Source organism: Sinohyriopsis cumingii, chromosome 3, assembly GCF_028554795.1.
Source record: "Sinohyriopsis cumingii isolate HCF-2022 chromosome 3, ASM2855479v2, whole genome shotgun sequence".
Classification (NCBI taxonomy): Eukaryota; Metazoa; Mollusca; class Bivalvia; order Unionida; family Unionidae; genus Sinohyriopsis; species Sinohyriopsis cumingii.
Genome location: NC_142963.1, coordinates 88,770,156 through 88,789,162, shown reverse-complemented (window position 1 = coordinate 88,789,162; position 19,007 = coordinate 88,770,156). Strand labels below are relative to the sequence as shown.

Genomic DNA, 19,007 nt, shown 5'->3' with positions numbered 1-19,007 from the left:
TCTGCCTATGTATTATTTTTCCCATTTATATAACCTCAATGTTCCTGCAATGACAATGCTTTACTGCATTGTATCATCACTAGGAATCAGATCTGAACACGCTTTAAATCAATGAGAAAGTATTTGTGCACCATTTACATGGAAAACAAAATCCTGAGAACAATCCCTGGATTTAAATTGTACATAGATACCACAATAACAACTACAACAGCTGTCATAGATACCACAATGGAGCAAATGTCATTCGGACAAAGAACTGGAAAATTAAATCACCATCCATGGTCAAAAGGTAAATTATGTTGTCCATGTCAGTATCTCCACAGGACAAAATGATATTATCTACAACAACATCAGCAAATATAAATAATAAATATAAATAAATGTGTGTGCATTGTACGCAGATTGAAAGTCAAGTACCGGTACATTTATTGAATTATGTTAATGTCAATCTAGCTAAGATAGCAAAAGTTTACATGAAGCACTTGCTTCCTCTTAAAAAGTCCTAAAATCATTATTGTCAATTTTGACTAGGGTCTTCAGTGGACAGAAGCATGAATCCTCAAACAAAAAGATTTACAAATCTTGTTTCCACTTTTCCAAATTCTAGAATATTTTCTCTTTCAATTTTAAAGTTACACTTCCCCAAACCTGACCCCACTGTAACCCAGCCTTATCTGCAGTCTGGATGATTATTTTGATCCCAACAAAATTATTCTTATACTAACTGAGCCTCCATATATTGGACACCTCTAAAAAAACATCCGATTTTTTTCCCAATGCCTGCAAATCTGACAAACTAAATGATCTTGTGTGGCAATCATGTTTAGTCAACCTACCCCACCAGCATTCCAATTTCAGGCAATATAAATTATCTCTTTCTCTATCCCCCTCTCTCTCTCTCTCTCTCTCTCTCTGAGGAGTTGTCAGTTTATGTATGTATGTCTATCTATCTATCTATATATATATATATATATATATATATATATATCCCCACCCACTGGATAATTCCTTATTGGTTTGGAAATGTTGTTTTGTGTGGCAGACATTGATGTCAGCTTTGTAGTGTTACCGGGATGCCTATACTAGAATAGTGACTGTACATACACTGGAACACTGTTATGGGATAGCTTGTTCATTAACTTAGATTTTCTCAGTTGGATTCAGTCCTTGGTAGGTAATTTTAACTTTTCAGCTAGGTTTTCCCATTTTCTGTTTGGTATGTCAATAACCTGAATGCTCTGTTTTGAAGATGTGTTAGCTTTTCAGATTTGAATTATCAATACAGTATTAAAGCAATCTAGTTAGGGCTGTATGTAGTCATTATAAAATAGTTCCCTGTTCCTTTCTGGGAGAAAATGTCTTATCATACTGAGAAACCATACTCTTGAATTAGCTTTAATTTACTGATATATTTGATATGTTCAGGCCTTGATAGATTATCTAAAAAAATACCAAGTACTCTATCATGGTCATTTGCAAATTTGTATTCTTCCATATTAAATATTGTTCATAAATATCACAATTTGTTATTTTATTTTGTGCAGAGATAAGTAATATTTAAGTTGTACCAGTATTGACAACCAGGTCATTGCTTGTGCAAAATTCATTCTTTGTGTTTTGGATGTTTGATAATGTTGTGTCATCAGGATGTAGGTCTGTAAATGAAACTGAATCACCCAATAAAAGTTGTAGGTTATAATAATAATATAAATAGTAATGGACCTAGAATTGAGCCTTGTGGGACTCCATATCTAATTGTTCCAGGTTCAGACAGAATGTCCTGTATATATAAATATGTTGTGTTCTCTCACTTAAGTATTAAAGTAAGCCATTTTTATTCTGCTGTCATCACATTAGTAAATTTCAGTTTTCTCAAGAGGATCCACCATATTAAGTTCTTTCCTGAAATCTGTTAAGTTTGGATCCTATTATTTCACCTTTATCAAGTGCTTAAAACCATTTATCATTTAGGAGGATCAATATCTCACATGAATGATTCTGCCTAAAGCAGAATATGACATGAACGAGTTATAGACATGTCTTTCAATCAATTTTGGCAAGTTTGGTGTATTGAAATTGCTAGGCAGTTATCTGCATTTTTCTTAGAACCTGATTGGTTCAGTTTATTAAATAGGCATTACCTTTTACTTTTTCCATATTTTGGGACAGATGAGGTTGCAATATTTATATTGATTATGAATATTATTATTGATTTGGGGGTCAACAGTTCAGAAGACAAGGTTACTGTAGCACAAAGAAAAGAGGGTTTTGGAAAATAACATTTACTCTGGAGTAAGCTCCTTGACCAGACTTTGTGGATGGCATACAAGCATTAATGAAATACTCACTGTCACTGAAGAAGACAAATGGACTTTGCACAATGTTCTAGACCAGGGTTGGGCAAACTACAGCTCGCTGGCTGCATGCGGCCCACCAAGGGCTTTCATGCGGCCCGCCAGGGGCTTTCATATGGCCCGCCAAGGGTTTTCATGCAGCCTAGGAAAAAGTCATCATTCGCACTGACTCTGTTTATGTTACTCTGTTTATCAAATAAATGTGCTTCTTTTGAAGTTTAAGTTTAAGTTTTCAAATATTAACAACATATTAACAACTGAAAATTAATTACGATGTTATTTAAAAAAACCTTTTGTTTTTGCTATTTCAAATATGAATTATTTTACTTAATGAACTATGTGGCCCGCAACAAGGTGTAAATTTGTGTATGCGGTACTTGCACTGGAAAGTTTGCCCACCTCTGTTCTAGACCATGAACCTTGACCAGTGTTTGTGGAGGGCTTGCATTTTAAATAAGAACAAGGCCTATTGATTTTGGAATCAAAAGGTCAGAGGTCAGGGTTAATTCTTGGCTTAAAGAAAGATAGGTTTGGCAGAATAACTTTTATTCAGAGTAATGTTTGAGACCCATTGGTCATTAATCTCTAGTGTTAACCAGTAACCTTATTAGTGCCTTTGTAGTTGACTGGGTGGAACATAATATGGCATTCATGATGCACTTGTTTTTGAATGGAGGTGGAATTTCCCCAGGATTTTTAGTTCTTGAATACACTCTGTTAACTTCTTTGTGCCTGTAGATTTGCATCCAGAGTATTTATTTAATTAAACTATGTAACCATACCAACTAATGCTTAGATCCACCAAAGAATATTTCATTTATTTTCTAGACTGGTCCCCTGTTTATGCTGTATGTATACAGTTTCTTAAAATGTGCATCATTCATTGTAGTGACATTGTTATATTATTGACTATGTTCTTATTTAAGTAAACTTTTCTGGTGTTGATGTATTAATATTTTTAAGATTAAGATTCTTTGCTTTAAGTTTTTGAATTTTTGTCATCTTCTACAATTTAGTTGCTATTGTCAAACAAAATTTTATATAGTGTTACTTAATGCATGAAGTTTTCACAACACCCTGATATACAGGGGATTTCCTGTCTCATATGTAATGGCAGCATTGTCAGTTTCAATGTTATCAGTCTATCTTGAAGTGTTTTAAAGTTGTACATCATCTTGATATATTTAACGGAAATGTTGATACAATATTGTTACCATATATGCCAACACTAATAAGCCTGATATCCCAAAGTTTCCTGTCTTGCATGCCAAAGCAGGATGCTGTATAATCATCCAGCAGTATGAAAGGTTAGTCATTGAATCATTCTTTAGTAATTTTAACTAGTACAGTATCTCTTGCATGATAAATCTAGGGGCCATCCACCAAAAGTTTTCTAAATGTCAGGTGTGGGCATATCATCAGAGAAAGATATCTTAGTAAGTATTTGCTAACTTTTGTTTAAATATGGGAGTAAACATATCATTGGATAAATATTGTAGTATAATAAGAGCATAATGATACTGTATTTGAAGATCGGAAGAACTGAATGGTGGTTTTCAACAAAAGAATGTTTTTGATTGCTTTTGTTACATTGCTCCTGGAGCATCATGACATAACCTAGCATCTGCATTACCAGCAATATATTACAGATTTACTGCAGATTTTTATCAGGCACACATCATGCCACATTTGTAAATGAGTTAAAATAATTACTCTTTCTTATTTTCTTTATCTTTTTGCAGATTAAACAAGCAGATGCTTGTCTGGTACTGGCCAATAAGTACTGTGATGATCCAGATCAGGAAGATGCTTCCAACATCATGCGTGTCATATCAATTAAGAACTACCATGCAGACATCAAGGTCATTGTACAGCTTATGCAGTACCACAATAAGGTAAATAAATGGATGTTTAATACCCTGACTGAATAATGACAATTTTGTCCTGACTTTAGGGTGAACCAGATTAAGCTTCTAGAACACTGGACCATCCCTGCATGACAACCCACACACACTGGGCATGTGTGCTGGTGACTATTACATTTTTGGTTGCCTTGTTATAATGTTTAACATTTCTTATGTAAGGAAGATAAGCTGCCACTTCACCAATAAATGAGTGAATTACTAATTGTCATGTGTGCTGTTTTCTTTTTAAATGTTAGGACTGTACCCTGATCAACTTTTCTCACTACTTATTTAAGCATTCTTAAGAGGTGTTTTTGGTAGACTTTAGTTCTATATATGTTTTGTACATCTTAGCATTTGAATTTTACCTCTTCTTCAGTTGTTAGTGTTTAAGTTTTGGTTGTTTTTTATTCTAAAAACAATTTGTAAGCAGCATAAGGTAGGTATTTTATTTTAATTCTCCATCCTTGCATTTTGAAATCTACAGACTCGCTTGCCAGTCATTTTATTAACCTTACCTATATCGTGAGTTGTAACATTTTTATACATGGTAAGTATGTTGCACACCACTTCTTCATCTGTTGTGCTCATTGATCAGACTTTAGTTCTTTTTCCATTTTAAGTTTGGATAGCCTTTCCTGAATGTTTTCTTAGTAGCAGTTGGAACCTTTTGTTTTTCTTTATTTTTATTTTAGATGTCCCATGCTGTTAACTCTTTTTATTGCTTTTCCTGCTTTGAAAGCTTAGCATTGCCTTCTTTTTAACATCTAATCTTAGTGCCGTTTTTGCTGAATAAATTATATTAGCATAAACTTCGTTCTGGCTTGACCTCAGGTGAACTAACTTTTTTTCCGTAACAATGTCTCAGCAAGGTGTGGATAAGGATGGCCACAGGAAGTCCCCCTGGGATACCCCTCCATTTATTTATTCTGTATACACTGTGGAGGATAGATGGATGCCCATTTTGTAACCTCTAAGTCTAGCAAGTCATAAAATGGATCTGCCAACAGATCTGCATCACCTGTTACCAGGTATTGGGTAGGGTTCTCTGGAGTGGCTGTGGTATGAATATTAGGAATTTGCAGTGTTCCACCCACCAACTACATTTCATCCCATGGTGGAATGGGAACTGGCTTACATATCCCAGATTAGGGCTTGGGATCAGTGGCTTCTCCCTCTTCCCCTTTATCCCTGTGAATCTCTATAGGATATTGGGCCTTCCTCCACAGGGAAGTGATTAGCCCTATACTCAGCCATGGATTTTTTGACCGGGCTACATAGTAATGAGGTTGTGCCTGTAGGGGCATGTATCTATATCGTCTTGCAAGATTTGGTCAAAAAAGAGAGGAGGGGGATAGACCTTCTACCCCCAAATGCTCTACTTGGGCTGAGAGTTGCAGTAAACCAGCAGCAGAGACCTCTGTTAGAAACAGTCCTTTAACTCCACAAGAGGAGTTAATGTTTAAAGTTTCTCCTTCTAAATCTCCTCCGTAACAGAGACCTTGGACCATGAAGTCCTGCCACAAGATGAGAGTGCAAGATGAAGATGTTCTTTCTGTCATCATGAAGCCAACGAGTTTGACATACATCAGGCCGATGTGGTGGTTACCCCTACCTTTGGAACCCTGACCCTTCTCACTCTTCAGTTGAGAAAAATGACGAGTCCTGGCTGTTCTACAAAGTGGTGGTAAACGAGGTTACCACCTTTTGCCCAGCAACTAGTGTCCCAACCTTCAGGTCCACAATTCTTTCCAGTTTATAAAAACTTTCTTGGGCTAACTCTTGACGAGATCTCTTGCTCCATCCTACTTTATTATGATTAAGGAGCTCTCTCAAAGGTTTAGCAAGGGCCAAGCTTTTGCTGGACAATGTATGCATTGGTCTTTCCCTCCTGATATATTGCAACCCCTGGTAGCTGCTTCTAGCTACAAGGTTCATAGCCCTTCTTGGCTCACTAAACCTTCGACTTTTTCTCAAGCAACTCGAATGAGTATTTGTACAGGAAGCTGGACTTGCCTTCCAGTAAAAGCATTGGAATCCCTAGAAAAAAGGCTAGGTCATTTGTAAACATAGCCTTGCATGCTGACCTTGTTTCAACAGCCTCATTCAGCCTGCTGAAGGAGCTATCACTCACCATAGGCTCTCCATTTTTTGGATGCAGTGGCAAATAATTATATGTATGCATTGTCTTTGTCCATGGCATTATCAGCACAACTTCCCCTCCTTGACAGGGATGCTGCTCTGGACACTTCCAAGACTTTACTAGAGCACTGTAAGAAGCTTCTGAGGGCGGCTGTCCTAGAGGAGGTAACTCTTGATAGGGCTCATCCCCTCTGTGGCTACTCAGGATATGAGAGACCATCAACACCAGTCCATAACATCCCCTCCTGGCTCTTCTAAACCACTCAAAAAGCAAAGGTTTTCTGACTACCCTTAAGTCCCGTTGGCTAAATTTTTAAAGCTGCATAACCTTAATCAAAACAATGATCCCAATTCAGAGTAGGCAGGCCATAGAAGTCTGTGCTTTAAAGGTTCAACGAAGAAGCTTGCAGGCCCTTTTGTTAATGACATGGAGTGGACATACCAGACCTACTCTTTCAGTTCTTGTTGGTGCCAGACTAAAACTCTTTTTTTGCAGGCTTGGTGAGGCATAACAGTCATTGGCTACTGGCTTCTGTTCGAAGATCTCCCACATCTAGTAGAGTCCCATTTGCTTATGCAAGTTACATATGGTACACTTAAAATAAGAGATTCATTCCATGCTTGGAAAATCGGAGATATTCTAGGGGTCCTGTGTGGTTCCCAAACACCAAAAAGGAGTGGCTGGAGAGGATGCAAGTGCAATCTGTCTAGGTGAATCAAGTCCACTGCAGTGTTCAAGGCTTGATCTTCTACCAATCTTAGAGAAATCAGAGTTCAATCTGGCTTAAGATTTTGTCTTTGTGGTTATGAATTTCCTCACAAACAGAGGGTTAATCTGTATCCCTCTTGACAGAGTAGACAGGATCCTGTCCCAGTTAGAGATAGTGAGAGGAAAGACTACACTGACATCTCATCTTTTTTTCTCTTTCTGTTGGGGAACATGAACACTGCAGCAGACCTAATTCCCCTAGGCAGACTACTTGTGTTCTCTCCAGTTTCTCCTTTCAGCTGCTTGGATTCTCACTTAGCAGACCTAATCAGATATTTTTTTTAATGCAAAAACCAGTGTCTTGCTAACTGATGCCTAAATGGAATCTCTCTTGTGTCTTGTGGTCTCTAATAAACCTCCCTATGAATACATGTACTTGGGTGAATCTTCTTTGAGAACCTTACCCTTAAAACAGTTTTCTTAATTGCCTTAGTGTTTGTGAGACAAAGGAGCAAGCTACATTGTCCTATCTATAGAGCAGGGCTGTATCACCTTCAGTGGGAATTATAAATCAGTTTCTCTACTTTGTCATCCAGGATCCCTTTTTTTAGCAAAAATCAGCTTTCTTCATTTGCTTCCCTCCTGCTTTAGATTCCCAGTTTCAGCTTTATCTGTGTTGGTGATGACCATGATAGACTTTTATATCCAGTTAAGAGCTCTGTATTTTTAGTTGGCAGCCTCAGAAGAGAGAAGGAAGGTTAGGAAGCATCTTTCCCTCCCCATTAAAGGTTCAGTTGATATTTCAGCTTCCACCATTTCTACATGGATTGCATTAACTATCAAGAAAACCTACCTGTTTCTTACAGATAGGTATATGTCTTTCATGAAATTAAAGCCCATGAAGTTTGAGCCATTGCTGCTTTATTGGACTATCTAATTCATTCATATTTGGAGGATAGGAGGAAGACAAATATCATCACTATCACACTACTTTATCCTCAATTTACTTGCTCTCTTTAGCCCACCAAAGTGATAACATTTTCTCACTGAGCCCAGTCATCATTGCTCAAAAAGTGGCCCACGTAGATTTCATTCTGCAGTAATCTCCTGCCTGGCATTTGATATCCCCACTGAGTTAGGACTTGCACATATGCCTAACATGTGTGGGGTTCTCATGCAGGTCTGATTCATTGCTCTGGAAGCTTCTGGTTTTCCCCAATAGGAGGACAAAGTTTTCATCATTCATTCAAGGAAAAGTAATAGCTTTCCAATAAGAACATGTAATAAGTATTATCCCATTAAAATTTATTTTACCCCCACCCCACCCCACCCAAACATTTTGCTGAAATAAGTTTAATTAATTTGAGAATTATGCAAGGTAACAAAGGCCTTGCTTCTTGAAGCATCTTAATATTAAGTATACTTGCTCACAACTTTAAAACCATTGTTTTGGAGGTTATTTTAGGGGATATGGGAAAAAATTGGGTTTTTTGTCAAGCCCTCTTTGGTAGAAGATTTTTTTTAATAGAGATGTGTCTGTTTTGTTGTGGTTGTTGTGGGTTAAACACATTTTTCAGCACAAGGCCGATATAACTGGAAGAAGATGGGAAAACCTGAGTAAGAACCACCAACCCACTGGAATTTATTGGCAAGCTTTCTCACATACCCACATTGGCTAAGCTGGAGACTCAAACACACATGGACAGGGGTGAGATGGCTGTGATAGGTAAAGGCAAGTGCTTTAAACCACTTAGCTACCTGGGGCCCATTGGTATATGTTTGCAGTTCTTTCTGGCTATCCATATGTACATCCATCCACTCCCAAGATTAAACTGAAAGTTTTTATGATCCCATTGTTTGTGGCAGGACATTTTGATTGGGTTATATCTTAGGTAAATTTGTTGTCTGTCTAATCCAAGTAGTTAGTTAATAAGATTGTAAAAAGACTACTCTACAGAAATAATTGAGATTTTGCTTGCACATTCCTATCTCTATGATGAGATTTTCAGGCTCTTTTTATTATTTCAAATTTGTACACATTTGTAAACCTTTTGGACATAGCATGATTAACCCTTTAAGCCCCGATCCCGTCTGTAGGCGTGATCCGGTTTCTGCATTCAATGGCCGATCCCGCCTGTAGTCGTGATTTTTTTACTGCATTCAATGGCCGATCCCGTCTCCAAGCGTGATGAATGTGTGTTAGATTCAACGTCTCTGATTGGTTAGAAATGGGTTTATTCCAAGAACTAACAACTATTAAACCAATCAGAAATGATTTTACTTTCATTTGCGGAAATTTGAATTGTTCAGAAGCTAAGGGCTCCTGTTTTGAAAGCGGTTTAACTACACGTGTTCTGGTCATGAAAAATCGTAAATGATGGCGGACGTAAGAGTAATTTTTGATGAGAGCAAAAATGAGGAGTTTCTCGGGTTTGATCTTGAAAATACTGAGCAAGCTGAGGAAAGATATGTTCGCCAGTTGGATATTTTGTGAGATTTCGATTCGGACATAGAAGTTTCTGAGATTGAATCGTCCGAAGATGAGGATGCTGACAGCGATGATGATCGAGTTCTTGCGGATAAACGTTGCACATAATTTTGTAAATTCTGTATAAATAAGTCGTGAAAGACTTGGACAAATAGGGAAAAAAAATACATCACTGTGTAGACAAATTTATTTGCAATAAATTGTGAAACTTTCTTGGATTTTAATTGGATATAAGCAGAGAAATTAAGGTAAGAGTGAATGCATGTGCACGATGTTTACAAAATTTTTCAAACAGGTAAAAACTCTGGGACACACGCAGCTAGACACAGCTTAGCGCTGCTGGGGCATAGCAGCAGTGATACTGATAACGGGTCTGGGGCTGAATGAGTTAAATGAAACCCCCCTCATGAAACCAAGCATAATTAACCAGCCACACTCAATGCAGGCAGGTATGTTGGCATATGTAGATGATCTGAAGAAATCCTAAGATTTCAGAGTTCATGTTTTTAATAATTAAATGTATCTTCTAACATCATTTTTATTATTAACTGAAATTTTGCATAATAATACAATATGCCATAATATTTGTACATTTTTCAAAAACAAACTTATTGGATTTGAATATTTTGCTTGTGTTTTTACAAACACTACACTAGATTACTTTCCTTGATTTGTGTGGAAGGACAAATTTTGATTGATTGGTATTTTATGGCACATCAGCACATTAAAGAGTATACAGTGCCAAGGTATGGGAGTAAAGGACCTTGCTAAAAATACACTGACTGGTCTGTACAGGAATCAAAACTCACAACCCAGTTATCACAAATCCTGCATGCTAGCAAGTAAAATACTACTTGAATTTCCTTTGAGATATGTTCACTATATGCAAGCAGCCAGATGCATCAGAATCCTAAATAATTGACAACTAATGCTTTTCCTGTGTTTTTTTGGTAAAATCTTCATTGATCTCATCAGAATTTGCAAATATTATGAAGTCTTCTTGTGATTTTGTCTTGGGGATGAGTTCAAATACAGACTTTATTCATGACCAGTCACAAATGTTGAATTTTCATCATTATTTCAGTGAGCTTTCAGTTTTAGAATCTCTTCTTTGAATAATGCACCTTTCTCCTAACCCATCAACACAAAACAGGAGGAGATCCACACAACCACAGAAGTTTAAATATTGAGATGTACACAACCAAAGAAGTTTAAAAATTGAGATCTACACAAACATAGAAGTTTAAATATTGAGATCCACACAAGGATCAAAGTTTAAATATTGAGATCCACTCAACCATAGAGGGAGAGATCCACACAACTATAGAGGTTTAAATATACAACTCTGCACAACCATAGAAGTTAAAAGATAGAGATCCACACAACCAGATATTATCATTACTTCTATACCAAATTGTCTTATAAGAGGCACGATTCTCTTGATATTTTTAATGTTGTATTTTTTTCTTCTTCTATATTTTTACACTGATAGGGTCTTAAATAGCTCCAATTGAGATTATAGGGTCTTGCTCTCATTCTGATGATGTTTAGCTTTTCTGTTCTAAAGATCAGGACTGAATTTCACCAACAGAACTTAAATCTATAATCCATGATATAATTGGCTGAAATTTTATTCTGATTTAAAATCGACCAATCAAATATCTTTATTCTATGCTGAAGACTTTGCTGCCATGTATAGCCTATAGTGTGCTCAGAAATGTTGTCAAACCCAAAACAATAAGAACAAAGTTAAGACTTGTGTTGATGAAATTGAGATGGGTTTACATCATATGCCAATTCATCATGTTGCAAATTGATCAAAATTGTATGCTCAGTTTACAGAGCCAACCAAAATGATCGCTCATAAATTGATCATGTTAGTACTTTTCAATAACAGGCATGGTTCCCACACCACTGGGAAATTGGAAAAAAGTTTGGAGAAAGAACAGATTTGTTTCTGACCATGAAAAACCTTTTAATTGGTACAAATATTGATCAAAGTCTAGTGAAAAATTGGAAATTTTCAGATGCCAATTGACTACACAAAAATACGTAATTGAGTCCTAATTGAACTGATAGCAAGTTCAATATTCAGTTCATGCCAAAGTAGAGTGTATTGGAGGTTACAGAACTCTTCAGTAAGTTGAAATAAAACTGTATGGATTATTAGGTTGCTTGCCCTAAACATATTGCATGGTCAATCCAAGCTCTTATGTGATCTGATTGATTAAGTGTGCTGGTGATCCCATGTTAACTCATTTCTTATGTAGAACTTAGGAGGACAAGTCTGGTGTCTTATTGTGCCAAAATGCTGGTATGTTGCCTGTATGTGGGATCACAGACAAATTAATATATAATAATAATAATAATAATGAGGACTTTGTATAATGCCTGATCTTTAGAAGCTGATTGATTAAGCGTGCTGGTGATCCCATGTTAACTCATTTCTTGTGTAGAGCTTATGAAGTCAATTTAGGAGCAAAATGAACCTTATTACCCAAGTTCCCCTTTTGGATATGGAAAATTAATGAAAATGTATTATGATAAATATTTACCTGTTGGTATTTCATACAAAGAAGATGGTGTTAAACTTTATCAATCATATCAGCCATTTGTCCACTGCAGCTGGTGAAAATTAAATTGTACTATCAGACCTTGCTTAATATGTAGATATTACTGACTGTTGGGACAAATCTCAGTGCAGAATGCCATGCTCTGGGTGTAATTGAGAATGATTGCATTACATGTATAGTCAGTAGTCGGATATCATTTGAAAGTAGATGATAAGGCATCAACCAGATGTAAATGAATTTTTGTAATATGGAGGCATATAATTATTTTCAGCTTTTTGCCAGAATTTAAGACCACTCTTTTCTATAAAAAAAATATTTCTTTATATCAACATCTGCAGTTCAGCAGCATTAAGTTTACTTTTTATTCGGTACATTTAAATGAATAACACAAATTTGTATGAATTGCAATAATTATACTTGTATGTAGTGATACATCCTCTGGTTTAGTAATTGTCATATGTTTATTTCAGATGTTATGGAGAAATAAAAATAGCTTTTTATTTTAAAAAAATGTGCATTTTTGAAGCCAATGTGTTGTTGATTCCATAAGTAAGGGTCCAGACTGAATCTTAAATAATCAGTTTCATTAAAACTAAAATGGAAAAAACCTGGAGATTTTGTTTTAAAAAAGTGTGAGAACCCTGTTTAGATTGAACCATGCAAAGGAAAGCTTTTGTAGCCCACTATTACAACATATCATGGACATATTAAGAAAAGTACAATCAAGAGGGCAATATACACCTAATTTGTAAGGTTATTTTGTTTAACAAATATATTGGGAGACATATGGTAGTATAAAGGTTCATCATGATTGAATGGTTCATATTAAAATCATGATTGATTTGTTAATTAAATGCAGTTTATGAATATTATGAGGCAACTTAAAAATTGTTCATTATTGTTCATCCTTTTCATTTTGAAGTCTTGGTCTCAAATTATAAAATGAATATATATAGTAGTTCTGTATTAATAATGTCTTAGAGTTCACAAGCAACATACATGTGAAGAATGTTACGGGTCTTATTACATATTCAGCTTCATGTCAAAATCGGCTTGAAGTTTGTTTGATTTTCCATCACTTATTTATTTGAAAAATGGTACTGAGACAATAAATAACTTGAGACCCGGTGAAAATTTTGTCAGGTTCCTCAGTGTTATGAATTTGGACATAAAATATTTGTTATCATTGATAGCTAATATTCTTCTAAATAATTTATTCCTGGCCTCATTCGTAAACACCTGAACAATTTCTTCCTGAGACAATTGGAATTTCCAAGTACATGTATGCAGACAAATGTTTGTTGGTAACAAATCTCTTTTATTACTTTTAACTTATTTGATTATCTGCATTCGTTGTTAATACAAATTAAGGTTGGACCATGAGTTTCTATATGTTTTAGCATATTTTCATATATTGCTTATTGACTGCCATATTTATCTACAAATAACACAGGTACAGTGCAGAAAATTTAAATAAGAAGTTCTGCTGTTTTGATACATGAAAGACAACATTTTTACAGCTCTGACTGGTGGAGATTGCTATTAAACTTTTCTGATGACATTTTGTCACTTTTAATTACATTTTTTTGTCAGTTTTACTTTGAGGAACTATATTCTCTTTTATGGTTGGAAAGATAATTGCTTATGGTAGAAATGTCAACTATTTTTAATTTGATATCGTCATCAAACATTTTCAGATTTTGGTGAATGAAGGACGATAAATGTATGTTTGAAACTTCATGAATTTAACCTTTCTTTTTAAAAAATGTTGTTGTGAATCTAGGAGTGGTATGGAAGTGGATGGTGGTGTGTATCAATCTGTTTTTCAGGTGAAATATTATTTTTTCATTGAAAAGCTCAGAAAATGTACCATTTTAAGCAAAATGAATGATAGCCCCATTTTCAAAATTGAACCCTTGTAGAACAAATCCTGCTTTCTATTTGCAGGCATATTTATTGAACATTCCAAGCTGGGACTGGAAGAGAGGAGATGATGCTGTTTGTGTTGCTGAGCTGAAACTCGGCTTCATTGCCCAGAGTTGTCTGGCACCTGGTTTCTCCACTCTGATGGCAAATCTCTTTACCATGCGCTCTTACAAGCCAGTGAGTACACATTCATCCACACAAACCAGTGAGTACACATTCATCCACACAAACCAGTGAGTTCACATTCATCCACACAAACCAGTGAGTTCACATTCATCCACACAAACCAGTGAGTTCACATTCATCCACACAAACCAGTGAGTACACATTCATCCACACAAACCAGTGAGTTCACATTCATCCACACAAACCAGTGAGTTCACATTCATCCACACAAACCAGTGAGTTCACATTCATCCACACAAACCAGTGAGTACACATTCATCCACACAAACCAGTGAGTTCACATTCATCCACACAAACCAGTGAGTTCACATTCATCCACACAAACCAGTGAGTTCACATTCATCCACATTTTCTTCAGGTTGTGTTATTATAAAACATCATAACTTTTTGTAACATTTCAGCTCAGATTTTTCAATTTTAATATTATATGTAAACTAAGACAAGTCATTGGATTGAACCTTCATTTTTAATATTATATGTAAACTAAGACAAGTCATTGGATTGAACCTTCATTTTTAATATTATATGTAAACTAAGACAAGTCATTGGATTGAACCTTCATTTTTAATATTATATGTAAACTAAGACAAGACATTGGATTGAGCCTTCATTTTTAAGAATGCTGATCAGATTGAGGCTTAAATGTTCTTTTTCCAATCCTGAAAAAGCATCTGTTGCTACAGCTTATGGACCAGATTGCTAGGACAAACGTGATATAATTTGGAAATCAAACGAGAAGCAAACAATCTATATTTGACTTGAAAAGTGTTTTGTACAGTCTACCAAAATCTTGTTATTGAGTTTCCAATTATTAGCTGCAATTACTTATCCTGCTACTATTGTATAGCTAACATATTTGTGTGCCAAAAACACAGAATGGAGAAAAGTCAGACTGACCTTTTGTACACCACTCAATATGTCACATTGACATGCACAGAAGGTAGATATTACCTGTCATCTTTTCACATACAATAATTATGCAGGACATCAGAGCAGGGTGGGAGGACAGCATTTGGCAATTACAGCAGGTAAGTATTGCATAATTAAAATTAGTTTTACCCCCCCCCCCAATCTATATTATAAGAGCAGCAATTGCTTATCCTGACACTATTATGTAGCTGAATTACTTAGGTGAATTGGCTGAGGCTCTCATCAAGATGATCAAAAACAGATTGAGCTGTACTTACCATAAAAGGAGTGGTCCATTTATAGAATGTTGATGTCTCTCTGAGCCACATATTGTGCTGTAACAATGGGCTCCAGAAAGAAACAAAAACATGTGATTGTTGCAGTGCTCTACATCCCTAATGGGAAGGAGCAACCTGCTGTTGCAGAGACCAATCTCCATAATGGGAGGATGCATACCATGTTTGCAGTGTTCCATCTAGCAAATGGGAGGGTGCAACCTGCTATGGCCATGCTCAACCTGGGAAGGTGCAACCTGCTGGACACCAGAGACAGCCATTGTCAGTAGACAAGACATGAATCTCATTTCTTCATCTTGCAGAAGCTAGAGTGAGTAGGAACACAGTTTGAGTGTGAGGTTTTGAAAGGAAGCTTCACTCAATCATTTACTTGGGGCTTGGACAGGCATGAAGGTGGAGAATGTGTGGGCTGTGTGGAGGAGAGATCCCCATTGTTATGACAGGAAATCCTTTCTATGTAGAGACCTGGACCAATCAATCAACAGGCCAAGGAGATCATTGAACTATGATTGCTGGAGCCACATTGGATCAATGAAGATGATTTGAGCAGTGAAAGTTCTGACATTTGCAGAACTTGTGGTAACATCCAGGAAGGTGGGAAGGCATAAGCGAATAGGCAATCCCACTGGAAACTGAATGCATCTACCACCCTTGCTATCTGATTTGGGACAGGAGACATGTTAAAGGGAAGTTTGTTGTTGAGTCTGGTTGCATATGGGTCCACAAATGCTGAAAAAATCATTCTGTGAGGACGACTAAGTGAGTTCTGGACAGACTGTCTGCAAATGCATTCATCTTGCATGGAATGTGGCGAACTCGGATTCTGAAATTCTCTGAGGCTACCCAGATGAAGAGGTTGTAGACCTCCACACAAGAGATGGGGCATGTTTGCCTCCATGATGTCATAGATATGCTATGATGGATGTGTTGTCTGAAGTGGCCATAACACATTGGCCCCATATTCTGGTGATGCACACTTGCTAGTAATACTGTTTTCATTTCTAGGGTGTTGAAGTGGTGGGACAATTCAGCCTGAATCCAGGAACCATGGAAAATTATGCTGTCTGGCTCTAATTGAGCATCCCAACTGCAAGTACATGGGAACCACCACCAGGAATATGCCTCAATTCATCCACCAAAGCAAATCTTGGTGAAAAGCTGGTCCTAGAGTGATTGGGGTTTATAGAGAATCTCTGTTTGGTTTTGACCTTGCAAGAAGGAAGAACCGTAGAGGATGCATATGGAGACATCGTAAAGAAACTAATCGGCAATGGCAATTAAGGTTCCAAGTATGGAAAGATAAAGGTAAGCAGATAACAGTGTTATGTTCTTTGCATCTCTAGGAAAACCAGGATTCGATCTACCCAATCCAGAGGAACCCAAGCCATGTTGGTTTATGAGGAAGTTCATCCCCACATAAACAAAGTCCTAAGTTCCAACTTCTCAAGGTTGGGTAAGAGACAGATCCAATTGAGTTAAGGTGGACCAAGAATGGAACAGATCCTGATGAAGGGGCTAAACTTGAACATCGTGAATCACCAGTCATTGAAATACTGGAGAATTGATGTTCCCAGCATTCAGAGGTAGCTCGCTACCATATCCATGATCCAGGTGAAGACTCTGGGTGTGGAAAAGATTCCAAATGACAGAACCCAGAATTGACAAACTTTCTGGTCTGAGGAAAAAACCCAGATATTTGCGGTGAGGAAGAAAACATGTTGATATGCAACTGGGGTGTAGAATGGAGACTGACCATTCAAGACCCTTTCAACTGCCCCTTTCTGAATTAGGGTGTGTATCTCTTCCCCAAATTTCACCAGTTTGGACTGGGGAAAGAAAATAGGAGTCTTTGATGGTGTGGGTTGTTCCCAAAACTGGAGTCGACAATTCTTATTATGATGGTGAGCACCCAGCCATCATATGCAATGTTTGACCAAGCCCCTTAGAAGAGGCCCAGGTGAGCACCCACTGGGACATGCTGGAAGGGATGCACAGCAGGAGATGGGTTAATTGCTAGGGCTGCCCCCCCACTTAACTGTGGTAGGAAAGGAAGGAGGATTCGAGAACTTCCTCTGGGATTTGTGTTGACTTGGGCATCATGGACCTGATGAGTGAGGAGGTGGTTTAGCAAGAGTTTGGGTATTCGAATAGGGTTGTGCCTACTTTAAAAAATGTCCAGATGGCCCCTGAGGGCAATTTGCCTGATCTCATTTTCTGGTCGATTGCGATGGACTGGGAGTGTAGTTAAGCAAGACCTCTGACAAGTCCAATGCAGCATCATGGCAGATGTGCAGAAAGTTCTGTGATAATGCCATGGCAACAGAGAGTGGATGTTAAGATGTCAGGTCAGCATCCAGCACATGTTGTAATGAGGCTGGATTCAAAGAGTCATTTCTCATCATACTGAATTCAGTCTCTGAGAATAGGTATGCATGCAAAGTTATGTTGATAATTAACCAGGTTTCCTGCTCCATGGCATTATCTGTTGTAATAGGAAGGCATGCCCAGACTTCTGTAGAAGTATACACTTTAGCTGCATTGGCATCCAGGTTGAAAGGCCACTTCGAGGAATGTACCTGGAAGCTGTACAAAGAAATATAGGATCTCAGCTTTGAGGGAGGAACAAACCTTCCTGTTTGTTGTTGAGCTATATTTTGGCCTTGCAAAAACCTCCATGATATTTCCTCAGTCATGGATAAAAGTGGGAAAAGTAAGAAATCTTGTGGAGTTTGTACCCAGAGAGCTTTTCCATAATGGAAAGAATCTTTGGACTGTGTGCCCTATGGTCTGGGCTACCAGGGAAGTTTAAGGCTTGGATCTACCAGCATGGTCTGCTTGTGAGGCTCATATGGCCACTGATGGTTAACAAGATTACTACCAGTACAGTAGAGAAGATAGAACAGGTAATAAAAAGGCATTTATGAAGATGGATTGGTGTTTCTCCACCATTTACCAGCATCAGGTTATATGACAGAACCAATAAACTACAGCTGCCCATGACATCCTTAGTAGAGGAATACAAGGTGGCAAAAACAAGATTTCTCCTGACTCTTAGGGATTTGAGAGATGAGAAAATCACAGTTTCTTACATTGGAGTACAAACCAGAAGAAAATAATCAGTTTGTCAAGCAGTGGACCAGGCCGAGAGCAGGCTAGGGCATTGTAGGTTTTACAAACGTTGGGAGGGGAGGACTAGGGTTAAGAACAATGCAGACATGGAAGAATGCAAACAAAGTTGACAGGAGAAATATGGTCCAAGAGGAGATCCATAGGACGCTGAGGATCCAAGCAAGTTGGACTAAGTGATCACTGCTAGAAAGAAAAAGACTTACATGGGCAGATATATGGAGATATGAAGCATGGCAGCTGCAGTTTCTGCTATGATTGGTGTATGACCTGCTACCATCACCAGCCAAACTAGTGAGGTGGAAATTCTTAGAAGACCCATCATGCCATCTATATCAATGAAGAGGAACACTCACATAATATCAGGATGCCCGATTGTACCAGCCCAAGGTCG

At 37.4% G+C, this 19,007-nt stretch overlaps 1 protein-coding gene across 2 annotated transcripts in view; it reads left to right on the top strand.

The window, feature by feature from the left end:
- The window catches only part of LOC149803260 (calcium-activated potassium channel slowpoke-like), a 346,338-nt gene that overhangs the window by 179,043 nt on the left and 148,288 nt on the right, over positions 1-19,007 (top strand). For both annotated transcript variants that reach the window (XM_089952911.1, XM_089952912.1), the window contains exons 10-11: positions 4,097-4,249; positions 14,118-14,273. In XM_089952911.1, coding sequence (XP_089809037.1) covers positions 4,097-4,249; positions 14,118-14,273 — 309 coding nt within the window. The remainder of the gene's footprint in view (positions 1-4,096; positions 4,250-14,117; positions 14,274-19,007) is intronic.